This window comes from Paralichthys olivaceus, chromosome 1 (assembly GCF_024713975.1).
Source record: "Paralichthys olivaceus isolate ysfri-2021 chromosome 1, ASM2471397v2, whole genome shotgun sequence".
In the NCBI taxonomy this organism is placed as follows: domain Eukaryota; kingdom Metazoa; phylum Chordata; class Actinopteri; order Pleuronectiformes; family Paralichthyidae; genus Paralichthys; species Paralichthys olivaceus.
The window spans coordinates 2,268,442-2,288,581 of record NC_091093.1 but is presented as its reverse complement, the minus strand read 5'-3'; the positions used below and the strand labels follow the sequence as shown (position 1 = coordinate 2,288,581).

Sequence of the window (20,140 nt, the reverse complement as noted above, 5' to 3'; positions counted from 1 at the left end):
CTCTGCTTTTATGAACCCTTGTAGAGTCTTTCACTCTCGTCAGCACCGGTTCCCATTTTTCTCATCTTATTTGTCAAAAATGATTTACTCATTCAGCTACAACCAGGTCCATCTGGCTAAATGAGTGTTTTAAAGTGATGTAGTAATTCAATATATTCTGATTTACATTTGTTATGCATTACTATTAGATTCACCATTAGACACTTGAAAGTGGATATTTTAAATCGAATTGAAAAATTATTGAAAACATGTGGATAACACTAGTAAATTATTATTTACTTTACTTTCCTTTATTTTAAGATGACATATTCAAGGCAAACTGATTTTTTAAGTTCTTAGACAAGTACTGCGCAATTTCACTTTTAAACAATGATTATAAACTACTTGCCTACTGTCCTGGAAATTGATCTCGTGATGTTAAATAAAGAGCTTCTCAGAGTTGTCTTTTTAATAGTAAGCTCTGCAGAGGGTTGCACAGTCAGCACGAATGCTGGAACAACCTCGAATAGTGAACGAAAAGGTTTTTCTACAGTCAGGTAAACAGAAAACACAAGGGATTACCGAATAATAGCATGAACACTTTACATAACACACAAACGTTTTATTTTGACAGGGACAGGCGGAAGTGTAGTGCGTGACTCGCTTGGTGCTGGTGACGTCAGCTGGTCAGCTGCGATTGCTATCAGCTGAGAACGTACTGAGCACGTGATATGGCCCAGCTGCGGCTCCACGGGAGCAGAAGCAGCGTCTCCTCACGGTCACCGGGGACCGATGCAGCGATCGGCAGCAAATCAGTCTGACTTGATCAGAGAAATCCTGAGGACCACCTGTGTGGGAGCGTCACCATGGCCTCTGCCACCTCCACCCCCTTCCCCTCCGGCGGCCGCTCCAGCCGACCCGCAGCCCGTCGCAGCGCAGCCGCCGGCCTGTCCTCTTCCAGCATCAGCCCGTCCCGCCTGTCCCGCATCCAGGAGAAAGACGAGCTACGACAACTCAACGACCGCCTCGCCAACTACATCCAGCGGGTCCAGGAGCTGGAAAGCGAGCGCTCCTCCATGCTGAGTCAGCTGGAGGAGAAGGACGACTCGACAAGACGGGAGATGGGCAACGTGCGGCGGCTTTACGAGCAGGAGTTGGCCGATGTCAGAATCTCGCTGGACGGCCTGGCCGGAGAGAGGGCCCGGCTGCAAATCGACTACGGGAACTTGCGCGAGGACAACAGGAAACTTCAGGCCAGGTAGAGAGGTTAGCGTCAGGAGCCAAATGTGACCATGCTGCAAATCGACCAGCCTGTAGTCAAACCACCTTTTTAGATCATTCTTCCGCCATGCTGTTAGAAGCACCTGCACAGGTGTATAACTCTCCCCCCATCAGCACACTCATCTCCGGGTGTCACACTAATATCCCTTCTTATGATATACTACTCCCTGCACCAGTGGTGTGATTAGAGACGACAGAGAAAAATCATGTTCATGTCATTAAAGGTCCAGTGTTTTAGATTTAGGTGAAAGGGATCTATTGGCAGAAATTTAATGTAGAATAATCCTCATGATGTTTTCACTAGTTCATTTCATCTAAATTGTATGAATTGTAGTTTTCTTTACCCCAGAAAAGGTCCTTTATATTTTAATACTTTATATTTACATGGAGGGGACCCTCTCTACGGAGGCCGCCATGTTTTTTACATTAGTCCAGACTTGACAAACTAAACACCTTTTGAGTTTTTATGACAACTGAAGCTACCACAGGTTCTCTTTCATGTTTGAAAGAGAGGGTGAGGTGAGGGGTGTTCAATTGCAACTTCAACATTAGATATCACAAAATTCCACACACTGTACCTTTAAGTATGTGCTCATCTAAGTATTGATTCCCCATAAACTAATGAATCAGTTCCTGGTGTGCATCAGTAGCTAAGTTTCCTTTAACTGAGGTTGACTTGGTATTTTTCAAAGTGCTCTTTTGTGTGTGGCTTTACTCTCCTTTTAAAATTAAGGTACCTCAAGTTAAATGTGGTCAGAATGAATTCCTATAGAACCTAGAACCACATAAATGAACTGGAGACAAGGGAGGCTTCAGTATACAGAATAATATATTTTATTATATAAGATTGGATTTCTTTACTGAAAGATATCTGGACATGGTAGGGTTTATAACAAAAGTAGATGATTCTCAAGTTAAAACATGCAGGCATGCTTACAAATATTTAAACAGGGTTTTGTTGTTGTTGAGAAAACGAGTGAGGTTGCTTTCGGCAAACACTTCCGCTGATGTTCTCCGTCTCCAGGAACGAGAAGAAGGAGGGTGATCTGGTGAATGCTTTGGCCCAGTGGAGGAAACTGGAAGCGACGCTGAGCTCCAAGGATGCTGAATGCACGAAGCTGCTTTCTGAGCACAGGAGACTGCAGGATGACTTTACTGACCTGCAGGGCCAGCTGGAAAATGTATGAGCCAAAGCTACATTTAATTATATTCATGCCTATTACTGGAGTGAGTGTGCTGATATGTTGTCTGGTCACCATGTCTGAGGTCCGTGAAGCCTGTTTTTGTAGAATTTGGAAAAGGAACATTACCCAATTGTGTTAGTAGGTCAATTTATTCGTTGTGGACAATCACTAACTCAGAGGCAGCACTATTGTGATGATGGTGACATGTTTGGCCTAGGTGAGTATATAGCTTTTAAAGCGAGAAAATGCATGGGAAGTGTGTTACCTGCTTGTTAGAACTGACTTTCTGACTGAGCTCAGGTCATGTTTGAGCAGTAGCGCTGTGATCGATTTGGGGTCATGTTAACCATCTCAGAAGATTGAGTGGATATGGTTGGGTGCAATTTATGGCCAGAAATGTAAATCGACCAGGCAACTAATTTCATCACTGGCAACTCTAAATTCAGATAACTCACTTATGTATTCTACTAAACAGCTGAAAAAGAACAATTCGTTTTGGCTTAAACAAATGAGATGTTAAGTTGCAACTGTTGAGGATTGTTTTTTTGTTTTATCCACACAAGCACCGCAATCCATTCAGTCAGTCCACAGTTTTTATGAGAACTGAAGCTGCCACAGTTTCTCTTTCATGTTTGGAAGGAGAGGGTGAGGTGAGGGGTGTTCAGCTGCAACATGAAACTTAAACACTAGATATCACAAAATTCTACACACTGTACCTTTAAGAACATTTTACATTATCTTACAAAGTGTTTCTTCTAATCAGTGATGTAAATGTTGTTGTTTTGCTGATGTTGTAACTGAGAACAGCAGTTACATGTGGCATTTATTGTACTTCTTTCCATCCTGGGAGAAGGATCCCTCACAAGTGGTTCTCTCTGAGTTTTCTGGGGTTTTTTCCCTTCTTAGGGTTTTTTGGTAGTTTTTCCTTACTGTTGTTGAGGGTTAAGGGCAGATGATGTCACAGCTTTTAAGCCCTATGAGAAAAATTGTTATTTGTGAATATGGGCTATACAAATAAAAATTAGATTAATCATACCACCTTATCTTTCCAAGGTTAATTTGTCGAATGGATGAAATTCCAGCAAAGCTATCAGGGACTCACATTTAAGGGCCACATCTATGACTGAGACATACGTACCCAGTGATGGAAAAAATTCACTGTGATGCCGATTGTGTTGGGTATTGCCTTATGAAGAGAATCTGTGTGACCAGGTGGAGGGTGACATGTCAGACACCAAGAACCAGCTGAACTCAGAGATCCTGAGAAGGGTGGAGCTGGAAAACCAGGTGCAGACACTCAAGGAGCAGCTAGAACTCCAGAGGAATGTCAGTGAGCAGGTAACCCAGACTCCCACCTGCACGCACACACAAGCGGTTAATTTGTGCACCTCCAAAAATGTCAAATTAAAACATGATTGTCTCTCTCTGAAAGTAGTGTTTCATACAACTCACAGTGGTTTATCTTTTGAAGGAGACGTTGGAGATCCGAAGCCGGTACGAGAAACGCTTATTGGAGATGGACACGGGAAGACAGAGAGAATTTGAGAGTAAACTGGCTGAGACAATGCAGCATCTCCGCCAGGACTATGAGGTTCAGCTTCAGCAATATAAAGCAGAGCTTGACAAGACCTTCAGTTCAAAGGTGCTTACACAGAAGTTGAACGACAAGATGTTTGTCCAAATTTATAACAAGTTTCTAATATAATGTATTAAAAGTTAATTGTGCTTAAATGGAGTTCTTCCTGTGCTTCAGTTGGAGAATGCCCAGCAGGCTGCACTGGAGAAAAACAATGTTATGTCAACCACCAATGATGAACTAGTCTGCACCAAGCTCAGAGTAGAAAACCTCAGTGTCCAGCTCCAGCAGTACCAGAAAGATGTGAGTCCAGTCTATAACACAAGACAGCAGTGTGTGTGTGTGTGTGTGACTGATCCACAAGAGCTTTTACAGAAGTACTTTGTCATTCATCAGTAATACAAGACTCACCTTTACAGAACTGACCAGCTGATCTATTGTGCTATACATTCATATGTTTATACTGTGCTCTTCTGTATCGTTTACTTTGAGTGTGGTTGAGTGTTAGTGGGGTAACTGCTTGTTTACAACGCAGACGCCTGCGTCTTGTGTTTTGATAATCTCTGTATTGCATGCATTTTTTTTTTATCTGGCTTTGTTGTTCCATGGTGTTTATTGTAGGTAATGATGTGGTGACAGTTCTTTGTTGGGGCTAACATTGATCTTCATGTTCTTCATCCCACCTCTCGTTCAGAAAATGGAGCTGGAGACTCGCTCTCAGGAGCTGGAGAGGACTTTGGACAGAGAGAGGGAGGTCTGGCAGCAGAAACTGTGTGATAAGGAGCAGGAGCTGCTCAACATGAGGAGTCAGATGAACAGCAAGCTGGAAGACTACGAGAACCTGCTGGATGTCAAGCTCGCTCTGGACATGGAGATCAATGCTTATAGGAAGATGCTGGAGGTGGAGGAGCAGAGGTACAGCTGTGTACATCACACATTTACATAAACATTTTACTGTCTGCTCTTGAAATTGAAAATGTACCATAGTCGCTTGGCTTATGTTGTGTGGCTGCCATTTTAGCTCCCAGTTGCTGCAAACCAAATAAATGTTCTCCATGTTTCTATCAGATTGCAGCTGTCACCCAGTCCCTCCCAGCACTCTGCCATACCCCGCACCCATGAGCACAGCAGCCGCAAACTAAGAGGGAAAAAACGAAAACACGAGGGAGCCTCTGGCAACTCGCCTGCCTACAAAATGTCAGGTCGATCAACAAACCATGGTCCTGTAAGCGTGGTAGAAGTCGACATGGATGGGAAATATGTCAGACTGAAGAACAACAGTGACACAGTAAGGCTGTAATGTGGCGCATAGTGGCCTTTTCTATATGTGTACTTATTACAATCAAGAATTGGCATGTTTTGTTTTTGTCACTTCATCATGCCATGTGTGTCAGTACTACTCAGCCTGTACATCTTTACATCCATAATTATCACTCTTATTGTTCAATTCAATTTTATTTGTATAGAGCCAAATCATAATATACATTATCTCAAGGCACTTTACATAGAAGGTCAGGACCTTAAAATAGTATTAATATAGAGAAACCCAACAGTTCCTACAATGAGCAGCACTTTGGAGACTGTGGAGAGGAAATTGTTGTCATTATTGTTGTTGTCTCATTTGTGCTTAAAAGGGGCAGCCACTGGGGGGTTGGGTAGTTCGGAGGATTTATCCACACTGTGAAGACATTTCGTTCCACATCCCCTCCTCCTGTGTCCTGGCTGGTTGGCAGATACTCACAGTGGGTAGTTTGTAATTGTTGAACTGTTCCGAGAATACCATAACTGAAACCAACACTGACCCACAATGGAGATAAAACTTGTGTGTGTGCGTGGTTGTGTGTGTCAGATCTGGGCAGCTGGAGCAGAAATGGAAGCTGACTCTGGGGACCTGGTTCTGCAGGGCCACAGGAGCTGGGGCCCCACTTCTGATGTAAGGGTAGTCCTCCTGAACCCCAACCATGAGGTAACTGAGTCAAACTGCCACCCTCAGAATTCACAGTGTACACAGTGCTCCAATCACTGCAGTCAAAATAGGTGTATATATTTAACAGGCAAAATGATGAAGACCAGTGAACCTTGAGGCTGGACAACACTACCGGGGCTTTGGATCCCCAGAAAGATTGATTTGAATGAAATAATTTCCCCTCAAATAATTAAAAATAATAATTTACCTGTGTTCTGACTCTGGTAAAAAAAAAAAAAAAAAAATTCAAGTTATACAAAATGGCTTTGGGCACTTTGGGTACATTTTGCAATGCTATAAAAACAGGCCTAATTAAAAAAAAAAAAAAAAAAGATGACAATGCCAATTTACCATGGATTCTAGGACACAAAGTAAAGCTCTGTCATGTGACAAGACACTTAAGGGTTAAGCCAGACAGGTAGGGGCTAGCTGTTTGCTACCAGGACACACACACACACACACACACACACACACACACACACACACACACATTCTGTGTGAGTTAAAAGTGTACACAGTAATCACACCACATGCAGTGCGGGTGAGAGAGGGGCACCCATATTACACCATCATATTAGTCAGGCAGGTTGGTTGAGGTCAAATCACAGAAACCCCCAGAAGTTGGCACCAACGTAAACCTGACCCATCCCCACATTGCTTGAGTATTAATTAAAATACAAATCATGGCCAGGAGTCTGACCTGCCAACAAATCCATGAAGAATGAGCTTCTAATGCTGCCTACATATGTCTGCTTTAAAGGGACAATAGTATCCAGGTGTGTACCTGCAGTGAGAGGCAAAAGGGGTGTGGCTTCCAAGGAACTGGAAAATGGGATGTTGGCATTAATAAGCCCAAAGCCTAGCAATCACATATTTTAACACATTTCAATTTATTATCTTAAAAATGCCGAAAGTGCCATTGGCCTCAATGTAAGCAGGTGTTGTAGATCCTCATCAATGTGATCACGCAGATGTGGTGTATATTTAAGTGCGAATACTTCTAGTGTACTAGTCTGCTTATTCTGTGCTGGGTGTTGCTCACATCAAGAGACTTGTGGTACTTTTTCAGGAGATGTCTGAGCGCAGGGTGTGGATGACGGGCAGAGGGGATGAGGAAAAGGAGCTACAGTTTGAAGAATTTGTTGCAGGCAGTGACATTCAGCATTTTCAGAGACAGGTAAGAAACTGCCCAGAACAAAGTTCAGTATTAAGAGCCTTCAGATACTTGGGAAAATGCTTTTGTTTGTGAAATTTGACTTCACTTTTTTTCCTGCCAACTCTGAAGCCAAAGAAAAAGAAGTGTTGCTCTGTGTCTTGAATGCAGAGGAGACAGTAGGTGAAGAGGGTGTTGCCTGTCAACCCACTTAGGCCTTTCCCCCCTGCTTGTCTTCTTGGAGCTGCTGTGTTGTGCATGGCTTGCTTGACATATGTTAGATTTGCTGTGGTCTTTGTATTTTACTCAGCAACATTCTAAACCCATTGTTTGAACACCAGGGGTCTTTATCACAGTCAGTCTGCGTAACCTGTTATCATGAAGTTGCTGCTTAACTCATTTGCTGTATCTTCTCCTAACTGCATGGTCAGGCCTAACCAGACCGCCTATACTGTGTGAGCGCAGCATTTGGCCCATGATGGTAACTGATTACATTTGACTTCATTTATTTTCCCAGGATCTGTCAAAAGAGACGAACTGCGCTGTCATGTGATTATATCCACTTCCTGCTCTCCTTCACGTCTGCCTGGAAAACTCTGGATTGGCTCAGACCTCTACACGGCAGAACACATGTCTGAATGATGTTAGTGTTGTTCAATGCATAGCTTCACTGTGACAAACTACAGTATGACAATTCAATGACTTGTTAGTTTGACTGTGAAGAGGCCTTACAGTAACCGTATCAACCTCAATAATCCTTACTTGTTCCCTCTTTTAACCTCTCTTACTGCTCAAGGTATGAGCTTTGCCCTGATTTTAAATGAGTGTGTGTGTACTTGAAATAATAAATATTGCATTTATAATAAGGGTTAGAATCATAAATGCAGAGAAAGCTTGTGACAATGCACAGGAAGAGAAGTTTAGAATGTGTGTATTGAGCTGCAGAACTATGATTCATAAATATATTGTCAAGACACATGGAACATGATGGGATCATGTAGTGTGTAAACAAGCCAAATTAAAAGCTGTAAGTTTCAGATTTCCTGAACCCAATAAAATAAAAGCATTGAACAGAAGGCCTTAAACCTTACATTGTACAAATATATACTGTAAATGTAAATTGTAACCACTGAAAAATATTCCACATTTTAACTTATCTCTGCAATAATGATTAGCATGTTGCAAGTGTCAAGTAAATATAGTCAAATATCTAGGTGGCTTTTCAGCTGTGGCACTTTTACAAGTGTAGTCCACTAACTTGTAACCATTTGGTAGAAAATTATTTTATTGATCACTGTAAAACAATCCGTAACAACTATATACATGATGCAAATGATTCTTTCTTGGCTGATGGGTACAAATGTCAACCCACTCCAGTGTAAAAAGTTGAGGTGTAATATACGGTACATACATTTAATTAAATGGGCCACACTCAAGTGGAGTGGTGCTACATAATTTTGCATGTCCCATGAATTTTAAGTTTTATACTGTTGTATTTATTCAGAAATACACATGTTATGAATTCTGGGTTAATTCCCATTTTTACCCATTTTTCACTATCAAGATTTGGTCTTCACACAAAGTGCAATCATGCTGCTCATGGTATTGAACAATTACAGTCAGTATGACATAAACCATAATGGATTTGATTGTTTCAGCTGCAATGTCAATTTGCTCTAGCTCATTCGTTGTATATGCCAAGAAATCGAAAAAGCTGGAGAAAAAAAATCTGATTTTTTTACGCTTTGCTTTGACAAGATGATGTATTGGAATGTGAGATTTAAAAAGGCTGATGGAAACATCCTAGATCAGATGAGCCATCACACTGGATGCAGTTCACTGCAACAGCTTCTGAAGGAAGTCTTGGCATCCCTGAAAGTGTTGGAAAAGCAGTTTGATAACCAACTGTTCAATAACATAAGGCTTTCTTCATGCCCATGCTCACTACAAAACCTCTAATCAAAAGTGGTGCAGAGTTCCTTTTGCTTTCATGTCATTCATTTCCTTGGTTTACCAGTGGTCAACACGAAACCAGGTGTTCTATTGGTTGGGGAATTTTGACAGGGTTGGAACACAAAAAAATCCAAGAGCCGACGATTCACAAGTGCACAGGAAGCGGACAGAGTGCTGAGAAGGGGTGAAGCTGGAGCGCAGGAAATCCGTGCGAGCAACAATATATATGAGTGCAAGCACAGTTTGAGCAGAAGCAGAGCAAATATATGTGCAAACGGGCTATTTTAGTGCAAGGGCAGGATTATGATGAAAAGTAATACACAATCTGAACATAAATTCAACAAGTCATGCACTTGAACTGAAAGACCATGCTCTTGAATAAAGATAGGAAAAAAACTTCATAGCTAAAATGCTAAAAATTGTGGAAGTGGGAAATATTGTCACCATTAATTAAACATCACTGTGTTAATGCATTTACATTACATTGAGGACAAAGTTCTCTGTGATTAGGAACAGTCACACTCTCGCTTTTGTTGCAATAGCAGTTTCTGCTTCACATGCTGCTGCCACTCACCAGTACATGACTCCCGCTCTACACCAGAAAGACGGTACATACAAGTGGAACCTTTAACATCAGCTGAACGATGAGCAGAGCTTCATTTAACTGTGCAGGAATGAGTCAAATTGAACAGCTAATGGATATTCAGATGAACGATGTACCTTAATAATAACATTATCTGACTTAAATTCATCTCATACAAGTAACTTCATTTTATCAAGCACTTTATTTGGAACACTTTGTTATAATGCAATCAGCCAGCCATGTGGCAGCAATTAAACAATATCAGAATGATATTTGACTGTGACATGATTGTTGGTTTGAGTTTTTCTGTATCTTGATCTCCTGATAGCAGAGGTTTTACTTAGAATGGAGCCAAAATAAGAATGGTCCAGTTAGCAGCAGATCTGTCTTAATGTTAATGAGAGGGGTCAGACTGGTTGGAGCTGAAAAAAGCTACTGTACATACCCACCCTTAACAACTGTGAGAACAGCAAAGCATCTTAAAAAGAACTTTAAGGGCACTTATAGATCACCTAGCTCCCCTAAGGCCAACACTTACACCTTATCTTACCATTTTAAACAAAGTAGAAAAAAAGTCCTGGATCCGCTCCATGGTTCTGTTCATGCCCCACCCCTCCACAAATTTTTCTGAACATCGTTTCAGTGAAATGAAAACCTGAGTTTTGAAAGCAGTTTTACTGTGATGTTCCTCAAAAAGTGCTTGGTGGGAGTATTAGAACAGAACAACAGATCTGTAGGTCATCTTGTGTTGATTCCACGTAGTGACATTAGTCCAGTCATTTCATTATTCTTCAGGAAACATGATATTGTTTGTCAGTGCGGACTGTGTGAGAAATGACGGAGCATGCCCACAGTTGCCACAGTGATGCAGTTGTTCCTGGGTCTGGGTTTCCACGGTAATGTTTGTAGGGAAAAGGTTGCAAAGGCTGGTTCAACCTCTTGGAGAAGTCTCAGTGGCTTCAAGCCTGCTGTTGAGTATTTGGATGTTACTCACCTCCCCTTCATTTGAGGTGTGTTCCGTATTGTACAGTGTAGTCTACACCATAGTCTCTTTGTTGTTGGTTTTGCTGAGGCTGTTTATGAACAGGCTCTGTTTGTTGTGTGTAATGTGGCCAGACAAGGGAATCTGCAGTCGCACTCTCTGGTCAGTTTTCTTCCACGTCTTGAACAGATTAATGTGGTAGCGCACAGATACCTGAGAAACAAATAACCATCATGTATCAGTACAGTTTCCTTCCCTATGATGGGCCTTTGGACATCCATACATTCACTATACATTTAGCTGTCTGAGGATTATAAATATTCAAATATTAATATCAAATAATAACTTTAATTGATATTCAAGTCAGCATGAGGCACCACGATAGCAAATTCACTGATTCAGTCTCATGGAGAATTTAGACAATGCTTAATAATTAAGATAACAACTATAATCAAAATTGCCTTTTCAAGTTAACAGAGGTTGAAGGATTTATAGTTATTGGCAGTGTAGAGCAAAATTCCCAATTGTCGACATTGATAAACAGACAGCATGTGTGTTCAAGCAAAACTTTTATCATTAAAATTATAAAAACACATGCTATCTAAAAGTGTACTCACTATATACAAGTGTGTGATGTTTGTGTTAACATGGGTGTAAGAGAGGGTGTGTGGGGGTCAAAATGGCAGCTGTGGCTACTGCAAAAGCATAAAGCAAGCATGGGTTGTCTCGACTATGTGGCTGAGGTCACGTGTGTGTTGAATTTGGCTGAGATGTGTGTGTGAAGTGCTGGCACCAGATTAAAGAGAGTGGTTATTCCTACTCTCCTTCCCGAAGAAGAGAGAGAGCAGAGGGTGAGCTGCCTTTTTATGTGACCTGGTGCCATCGCAGCGAGGGACCAGACTAACCAGTGGTGGCTGCACGATGGGATAGCCCTCTCAGGTATGAAAACCGACTGGGTCAACGGGTCGACTACACGAGACTGAGTTCTGGATGCTCTTTAGGACAAAGGAGACATGCAGCCAATCTACACATGTAGGCCCATCTATTGTTTCCCATTAGTAGGTCCCAACACATATTAATGTTGTAATCAATTCATGATTACAATTGTACAAATTGAACAAACTCTATTCATGAATGAAGACCATGAGATGTGGTTGAAACCTTGTAAAAATGTAGTGAGTGGACCTTGAGCTAAGATTATTTTGTCAAACTACAGTTTCCCAGATCAAAAATAAAAGCTGCTAATCAATATTTTTATGTTAACAACCAAACCAATATTGATCACCAACTAAACTGTGGACAAGCATCGTAGACCCTGAACTTACCATGGTCCAGAAGACATATATGGTAAACAGAGCCAGGGTGAGGACCAGCAGCCCCACAGCCTCCATGCCATTAGTGTAGTAGAGGTCCATGGCTCCCTGAACACACAGCCATCCTGACAGGCTGGCCAGTGGCGTGATGAACAGGAAACATACTACATCACCACACAATGTCCTCCTCTGCTGCTGCATAGATGGAGCACACAACCACTGCAGCGAAGGAGAAGGGTTAATGATGTAAAAGTACGTAAGAGGTTAAAGCCAGGACCTTGGTGGTGGGCAGTTTGGGGTCCTCTCTAACAGATAGTTAAGTTTCCTTTATTATTCCCACAAGGGGGAATTTATACATACAGTTTAACCCAATCACACACACACACAGGAGAGAGATTGTAGAGTAGAGAGATGGGCAGCCCCAGGAAAAGCGCCCTGTGAGCAATTGGGGGGTATGGTGCCTTGCTCAAGGGCACCTCAGAAGTGACACCTTTCCAGCTACCAGTCCACCTTCCATGCTGGACTTGAGCCGGCCACCCTCCGGTTCCCAAGCCAAATCTTTATGGACTGAGCTACTGCTGCCACTCTAATACACAGTCATGTGTTGATAGAATACCTTGGATGTACAGTACAGCATTTGACCAGAAGGTGGTACTAATTACTTGGATCTTGTGAATGGTTGCATGCAGGAAGAGGTAGGATTATGGGTAAGGTTTCAGTACTAGTACAAGTGTTGAAGCCAAACGTATTAGAATGCTAATATATCTTCAAACTTCTCTACTTACTCTGAGATAATAGGTTAACGATAAAATGGTATCATAATGTCATATAAAAGCACTCTGATATTTTGCTAAAATAAAATTAGTAATATGACAATGTATAGATTCTTGTATTAATTATACTATGCAAATTATAATGACTAAATTATTAATTACATGTGGAAGCATCTTTGTTGCAGCTGCTGAAGCTAAGCTATATAGTGCTGACTACAAAATCGCAACATAATAGATTTGTTCATTAATGTGATTGGGGTGAAAGTACCATTTGGCAGAAAATGTATAGTTCAAGAACAAATGAAGAATGAATTCAGTACTGAGTAGAGTACTGGGCTAAAGTAAATGTACTTGGGTACTTTCAATATCTGTCAGTAAAATCCACAGCCACTGGGCAGTTTAGGAATGATATTGAATCTCAATCCTCTCACAGTAAAATATGTGTGCAGAATCATAAATACTCGTTCAGATACATTTATTTACATTATGTGATGTGTCGTCTCCAAATTTAAATCAGAAATCATTCTTGAAATTAGACCATGTTGTATTTAGTTTAAGATTTTATTGAAAACAAATGCACTGTGCAAATGTACATATTTGCAAGTGATTAGCCCAACTCACATAGGTTTTAAGGACGAGAGGTAATTTGAGTTGAAATATATTGAATCGGTTCTAAAAACATATTTCAGTGGTGCGAAAACAAGTTATTGAGAATCGTACCTCTGTTTTAAATGATAGCCATGGCTGATGTAAAATTATCATCCAGCTCTAGCACTCAGTTTGTTGTAATTACAGTAATACAATAATATTCTACAGGGGACACATTATTTGTGTACAGGGACAAAGTTCAAATGCACAACATTCCCCAAAGGTTCAAAAAGAAACCTAGAGTTGAGGTGGGCCATTCTTGTAGGCCAAGTATTAATTAACTTAATCCAGTATTTGCATGTTTTATATTATTTTTATGTTTGGGGTTTATTATTAGCTATATGTATGTTTTGCATTTAGCTGTATTGTTTTTTTTGTGAGTTACATGGTTTTAGTCATTTTTGTTTATTTGGAGGATCAATGTGATGACAAACAGCTGTGATTAACTGGACCACACCTCACAAGCTCGATGTGGCACCGGGTGTTTCTTTTAAGGACTTAACATTTCTCTAATAGTGGAATTCACTTTTTGTTGCTAGAATCACAAAGAGAACTCAAACACACCTGTGTGACACTAGCTTTGAATTCTTAAATGGAGAACTGAAAAGTGAAATTCCTGAACTGATAAAATTGTTATAGCAAACTAAGTTTTAATTCAATTTCTGACAGTTGTGAGAATTGTCATAGTTAAGAGTGATTTATTTGACAATAATAATGCCTCTCTTCACCAACCCCAGGTCTCTCCCACATTGTTGGCCACTATAACGGGCTAATTTAGGCAAATGCCCTACACACCCCACAGGTGTCGTCATATTGACCTGTGATCAGGGTGGACGTTGGGTCAGTGGACTTGTGCATTCTGCTGAGGTGAGCTTTTCATTGAAGTGGTTAATTTGTGGGAACTATGGTGCCAGCAACAGGAATCAGCAATGTGGATGCCAATTTTATTCTAGAAGCTGTAGAGGCTAAGACTTTTATAAGCTAGTAGTCTAGTAACATAGTGCAGGAATTGCAAAGACATCATGGCAGAGGATAAAGATGAAGATTTCCTGCTATGCGGAATCAAGAAAATACAGTAAGTGAGTATATGGCAGGATTTTCTGATTAGAGATTGGATCTTTAAAGAATCGCAATGAACTTCACATTAGCTGGTTGCACTAGTTACACTGTGCATGTTTACGCATGTGTCCAGCACAGCCTGACAGCAGGTTTATGCTGATCACAGATGTAGCTTAACCCGGCAGTGCTTGATAAGCAGATTACTAGCTCTGACCACACCTGCAACAGAAAAAGCAGGAAGGAGCTCTGTTCTTGGCAGAGCAGTGAGGGAAGGAAACACCAACTAATCTGGCTCTCAGGCTAAGTGGCTTTAGTGGCACAAGAGGTCCAGATAACAGCAGCAGGCCTTTTAATGTGAAGGCAGCAACTCCTCCAGACTCCTCCTAGTGACCATGATGTCTGCTGTCTCATTGAGAAAAAAATAGCTGACTTTTAACATTGATTTATTACACCTGTAATAATAGAGCTTAGTCTCACTTTGAAAAAACTATTTAAACATGTGTTACTTTGCTGTCCTTTTTGGCTTTGGCAGAATTTGGTAAAAATATTAATAACAGTCTGTGCACTGAATCGAAAGCTGGGTACCAAAATTCACCTTTGGATGCGTATGAAATCAACATTATTTAAATGAACACATCTGTGTTTTAGATGTTATTTCTTGATCTCCATCCGTTCAGCATCTTTTACTCCAGTAACAAATATATATACTTTTCAACTGAACAGATATGTTTATTTAATCCAGGTTTTGAGTAGTTTGTCACTGCCCTTTAAATTTGTGGAGAGGTAGAAAAATGTAAAAAAAATACTGTGAAAACTATGAAGAAATGAATGCTGAGGAGCAGTGAGCTGCTAAATTACCATGTACAACTACCACTGATGATGCTGTGTGTTGCACAGAGCCTACCTCAGTGAGAGGTTTCGGCAGGTGCTCAAGGGCAAACTGGTGGTGGCAGAGTTCACAGTGGCTGCTGTTGGATGTGGTGAGCCATTGCTCCAGGCAGGCCTGGTGCACCATGGCCAGGCTACCAGAGCACTTGCAGGGGGACAGCAGCTCCCCTGAGGTCCTGTTTTCGTGGCAGATCCTGCAGAAGGGCTCCTCAGCACACACACTGGTACACAAGAGAAAACATTTCAGAGGACTGCAATTTACACCTGTATGTTGGTTTCTGAGGATGTCTTGTAAACATTGACCTTACTGGTGTTGTGTTAGTAGTTCAACAGTATGAGAAAGCTTCTCAAACACTCATGTTATTGACTTATGCAGACTTATCACTCATATGCAGATGCCATGTTCCATTTCAAACTAACAAACGCACCAGCCTTGATTATTTGTTGGCCTGCCTGTGGATGTCCCAAAACTTCCTAAAATTCAATGATGGCAAGTCTGAGTTCATAATCATTTTATGCTGAGATCAGTCAGAGCTCCCTTCTCCAACTAGTACTGCTGCTGGGATATTAACAGGCACCAAGTGATATGAACACATAACTCCCATAAAGGACAACTTACACTTGCAATAGTAGAACATGTTAGTGTTTTCCGCTCTGACTTCATCACTCCCTCAGATATAATTACACAGATATGATGGGAGTAAAGAGCAAATACTTTGTCGGAGCCTACAGGTGGATGCTGGGGTGGCGGAGGGGCTGAAGCAACTGGCAGCGATAGTGACGCAAGCAAGTGAGTGATGGGAAATTTTCTCAGCTTAAATAGACCACCTAATAGGGTGGCTGTGTATTATACTGTAGATGACTGTGGAGAGTGAGGTATATCACATGATTGGAGCAGCGCGGCTCAAGTTGACTGCCTGAACTAGCTCGCAGGTGTCACTCCATTTACCATTACTACATTTTGAATATCTGGAATATATACTATCTACTTTCTTTCTTATCCATCGCTTAGGTTTGCCGTAAAGTTTCACCCCACGTCATGGTATGGGAATTCCAGTTCCAGTTTTGTCTTTTGACACATTAAGACAGAATACTTTCCCAGTAGTATTTTGTGTAGAGATGCAGTAAATCCTCTCGTTAAACAGTTCTACAGAGGTGATAGAGTTACCTGTCAGTGAGAGCTGCACACACCTCACTGGGTGTCTCTGTGTAAAAGTACGTTACTTCTGGGTTGCAGTTGCAGTGTTCCTCCTTCAGCCTATGTTCAGGTAGTAACTTGACCTCCCCTACTGGGCTCAACACCCATAGGCCAACGGGTTCCTCGGCTGTCATGTTTGGTATCCAAGGGGCCATTCACTCATGTGAGGAGCACCACATCTGAAAGCATACACGGGGGGGGGGGGGTTATTATGGTTATTATCAAGTCAACATATTTACATATTTCTACATATTTCATTTAAAGGTCCAGTGTGTAAGATTTAGGTGCATTTAGGTTCAGAGCATCGCTGGACAGTGTTGTGTCAGTTTACACTTGAAAAGAGTTCAAAGTTCATGCAGATGAAAATTAACTATAGTTAACATTCATAGTTAATTTTTTATTGGGATGATTTAGAAACAAACTCACGAACATGTGTTTAATAATTAATCGATGGTGTTTGATCATGAATCCATGTTGCTTCGGTCATTTTATCACTGAGTCCTGACTGTGTGGGGCGATTGTGATTCTAAACTGAACTAATGTGCTTTTGCATTTTGCAGAAACCTTTATAAAATGTGTAGCACCAGACTAAACACATGTGACATCATTCTGTGCTACACAGACAGTAACTTAATTCATGTACTGATCAGGTCCTGATTACTAGTGATGAGTGTTTATTAGTTCAGTCAGACAACTCACATTTAACTGTTTATTGCAGCATTAGAACAGGTTTGTGTTTGGCGTCTAGGCTCCGACTCAATCACTCCCCCAATATGATTTCACAGATATGATGGGAGTGACGAGCAAATACTTGTAAATACCTGGAGGCTACAGGTATTTGCAGCAGCAGTGCGAGCAAAGGGGTTGATGGGAAATTTCTTGCTTAATTGCTTAAATAGGCTGCCTAATAAGGTGGGTGTGTCTAATAGATGATTGTGGAGGATGGGGTATGTCACATGATGTGTGTTACATGATTGGAGCAGTGCAGCTAGAGTTGGCTGCCTGAACTAACTCGCACGGTTCGCTCCATTTATAGTGACAGCAGGTCAGAGTGGAGGAGGAAACCGAAACTCCAGCTTGATACAAATCCACTGCAGCTTCTGCTCATGAAGCAACTGATCACTGAGCAGCTGTGACCAGAGAAACTCTGTGTTTTCACTGTTTCCACTGTTCTTCAACTAAGTCTCTGAAGTGTTGCTTCATGAACAAGCTCTGATCTCACTGTGTGTGTTGCTCTGAGCGAGTGAGTTGGGGCGAGGGGCAGAGCCAAGGGGCCTATGTGTGTTTGCGCACAAATTAAATATCAAAATCAAGTTTGGCACGTTTTTTCATCTCCTATTTTCAATCTGAGCAAAAAATCCAAACTATGAAAAACAAACTGTTCCTTTTTTTTTGGTATCAGATTCATAGATGAATAACAAACAGTGTATCATTCATTCTTTTCATATTCAATTAGAAAACCAAAATCGGAAAATTAAAAACAAGTCATTATTTTGTTTTTCATTTATGAATGGTTTTGGTTTTCTAATTGAATATGAAAAGAACGAATGATACACGGATTACACACATATTATATATTTTAAAGAGTGAAACACTATTCATTTATAAACAGCAGTAACTTAACCTTGAGGTGGTTGGGGTGGATTGGAGGTTTACAAAGGGACTGTCATACCAGAGACCAGGGGCCTCATTTATAACCGTTATTATTAAAAACTATTAATGACTCAGTGCTGTTTAATGGAATCTGAACGTAATTTATTTTATATCTTTTTCAACTGAAGGTTCTTATAAAACAGTTACTGTATCTCGCGTGAGAACAAATAACGCAGCTGATTATAGAGTTAATGATGAAGTGGATCAATAATCTGCCTTAAGTTCATCACTTAACATCTGCATCATCATTTTCCCGTCTCCAAAATGTTCATACGCATGGGTTCCACACAGAGTACGCATGGAAGTGTGCACATTCTCCCCTCAAGTTTGGTTTTAAAGATCCCAATGTTTTGGTTATAAATGAGGCGTCATGACCTTAACCAGGGACTGTCTGAACAGAACCATAAAACACTTGAATGATTCTGGAGTTGAATACTGTACTGCAAAATTGGCAGAAGATAAATATGATGTCTGTTAACATTTTGCTGTAATGTTAAATAAAAGTGTGTTCACTTAATGTGTCAAAAAGTATGTGCTTGTGAATAAATACCATGCAAATCTAACATATCAACAATGTACTGTATATGAATAGAAATGTAATCTAATCATAATTAGTCTTTTATAAGGGCTCTTGCAGTTTAGCTGTATATAAATAAAATTTAGGGGACAGGGTTGTATAAAGCCACTGTCCACTACCTGCACAGTATCGTCAGTGACTCTCTGGTAAACATGCAGTGTCACTCAGCGGAGACCAAAAGCAGCCAAAAAACAAAAATCAAGTAGAATGTTATTTTATTTTCTTGAGTTTTTACTGTAGAAGTGAAATAATCAGTGCAGATAGAAATGTTCAAACCATTTTAGTACAATTTTATATCGAGAAAATACTTTTTTCTGTATTTTCCTAAACATTTGATATGATGAGATAAAAAATCTGAAAAAAAAAAGTGAATTTACAATGTAGACATTGACTGTAAATGTACACGTGTGTCTAATGTCAAACACTGAGTAGTGAGGTAACACCCACTTATCCATATATTGTGCATGTTCTTAGCAAGCTTCAGCAACAATCCATTATTTTCTACATTAAAAACCGAGGCCTCTTGCACATAGTTGGTTTGGATTAATTTAAACATCAACTCATTTGAAATTACAGACATGCTCTCTTTAACACAGACACGCAAGTACAAGCAGTGACACATGAAACACGACATTGAGCCGAGCCAGAACCAGTCACAGAGTAGAGCGAAGCCAATGGGCTTCACACAACACCATGCACAAAGTATAGAAGTGAATTTCTAACTGAAGTCTTACCAACTGCTTGAGATCCACAAGTCCTGTGCGAAGGTGTGTGCTCCCACACAGTAAAAAACATCCCTGTGTTTATCAGCGTCGGTGTGAAGAAGCTTCTCTTCCTAAAGCCTAGAAGCAGATTAGCGTGGCTAATGGATGGCAGTGAGAATAGTGAGAGATTAGATGGAGGATAGTACGAGCTAGGCCAGGCAAATGGAAATCACATCAGAGTGAGTTACTCCAAGCAGGAGTACCACCTCACCATATCCCCCCTTAATCCTGTTAGGGGGCTACCAGGCTGGCAGCAGAGAGAGCCTCGCGCTGGCCTCCCAGCTCCTATGATAATGTAGACTGGAGCTGCCCCCATGATGGGAACCAACATGAGAGTGTGGTGTGTTTTGGAAAGGAATACTGGATGTCTGGGGAGAGTCAGTTATTTGAATAAACCATTAATCAATAGTCAACTAACATTTGTCATTTTCCTTTCCTTGTGCTTGTTTGTGAACCTCTAAGGAGCTTATTAAAGTACATATTCAATTAAAATAAATGTAGTTATTTATTAGTTATAATATTATTAATATAATTTATATATTTTGTACTTTAAATATAATGCTCTGATCTGATCTACCAAACTGAAGTAAAATGACTGACCATGGTCTCT

General features: G+C 40.7%; 2 protein-coding genes across 4 annotated transcripts; one reads left to right on the top strand and one right to left on the bottom strand.

Moving 5' to 3' along the window:
- Positions 1–654: 654 nt before the first annotated feature.
- Positions 655–8,215, top strand: lmnl3 (lamin L3). Of its 3 annotated transcripts, none has more exons than XM_069525770.1 (12): positions 655–1,237; positions 2,285–2,441; positions 3,657–3,782; positions 3,916–4,086; positions 4,198–4,323; positions 4,715–4,935; positions 5,089–5,308; positions 5,655–5,762; positions 5,870–5,986; positions 7,056–7,163; positions 7,272–7,318; positions 7,657–8,215. In XM_069525770.1, the coding sequence occupies exons 1-11, from the start codon at positions 846–848 to the stop codon at positions 7,302–7,304; spliced, it is 1,779 nt and encodes a 592-aa protein (XP_069381871.1). In that variant the 5' UTR covers positions 655–845; the 3' UTR covers positions 7,305–7,318; positions 7,657–8,215. The 3 variants fall into 3 exon arrangements, with proteins under 3 accessions (XP_069381871.1, XP_069381880.1, XP_019935890.1); XM_069525779.1 differs by having other exon boundaries at positions 7,272–7,322; XM_020080331.2 differs by lacking the exon at positions 7,272–7,318.
- A 1,643-nt stretch (positions 8,216–9,858) lies between these two features.
- LOC109624863 (E3 ubiquitin-protein ligase MARCHF3) lies at positions 9,859–19,680 on the bottom strand. Its single transcript, XM_020079778.2, has 5 exons — positions 19,501–19,680; positions 16,507–16,715; positions 15,355–15,559; positions 11,983–12,189; positions 9,859–10,870 (listed from the first exon to the last, which is right to left on the bottom strand). The coding sequence occupies exons 2-5, from the start codon at positions 16,689–16,691 to the stop codon at positions 10,712–10,714; spliced, it is 756 nt and encodes a 251-aa protein (XP_019935337.2). The 5' UTR covers positions 16,692–16,715; positions 19,501–19,680; the 3' UTR covers positions 9,859–10,711.
- Positions 19,681–20,140: the final 460 nt, after the last annotated feature.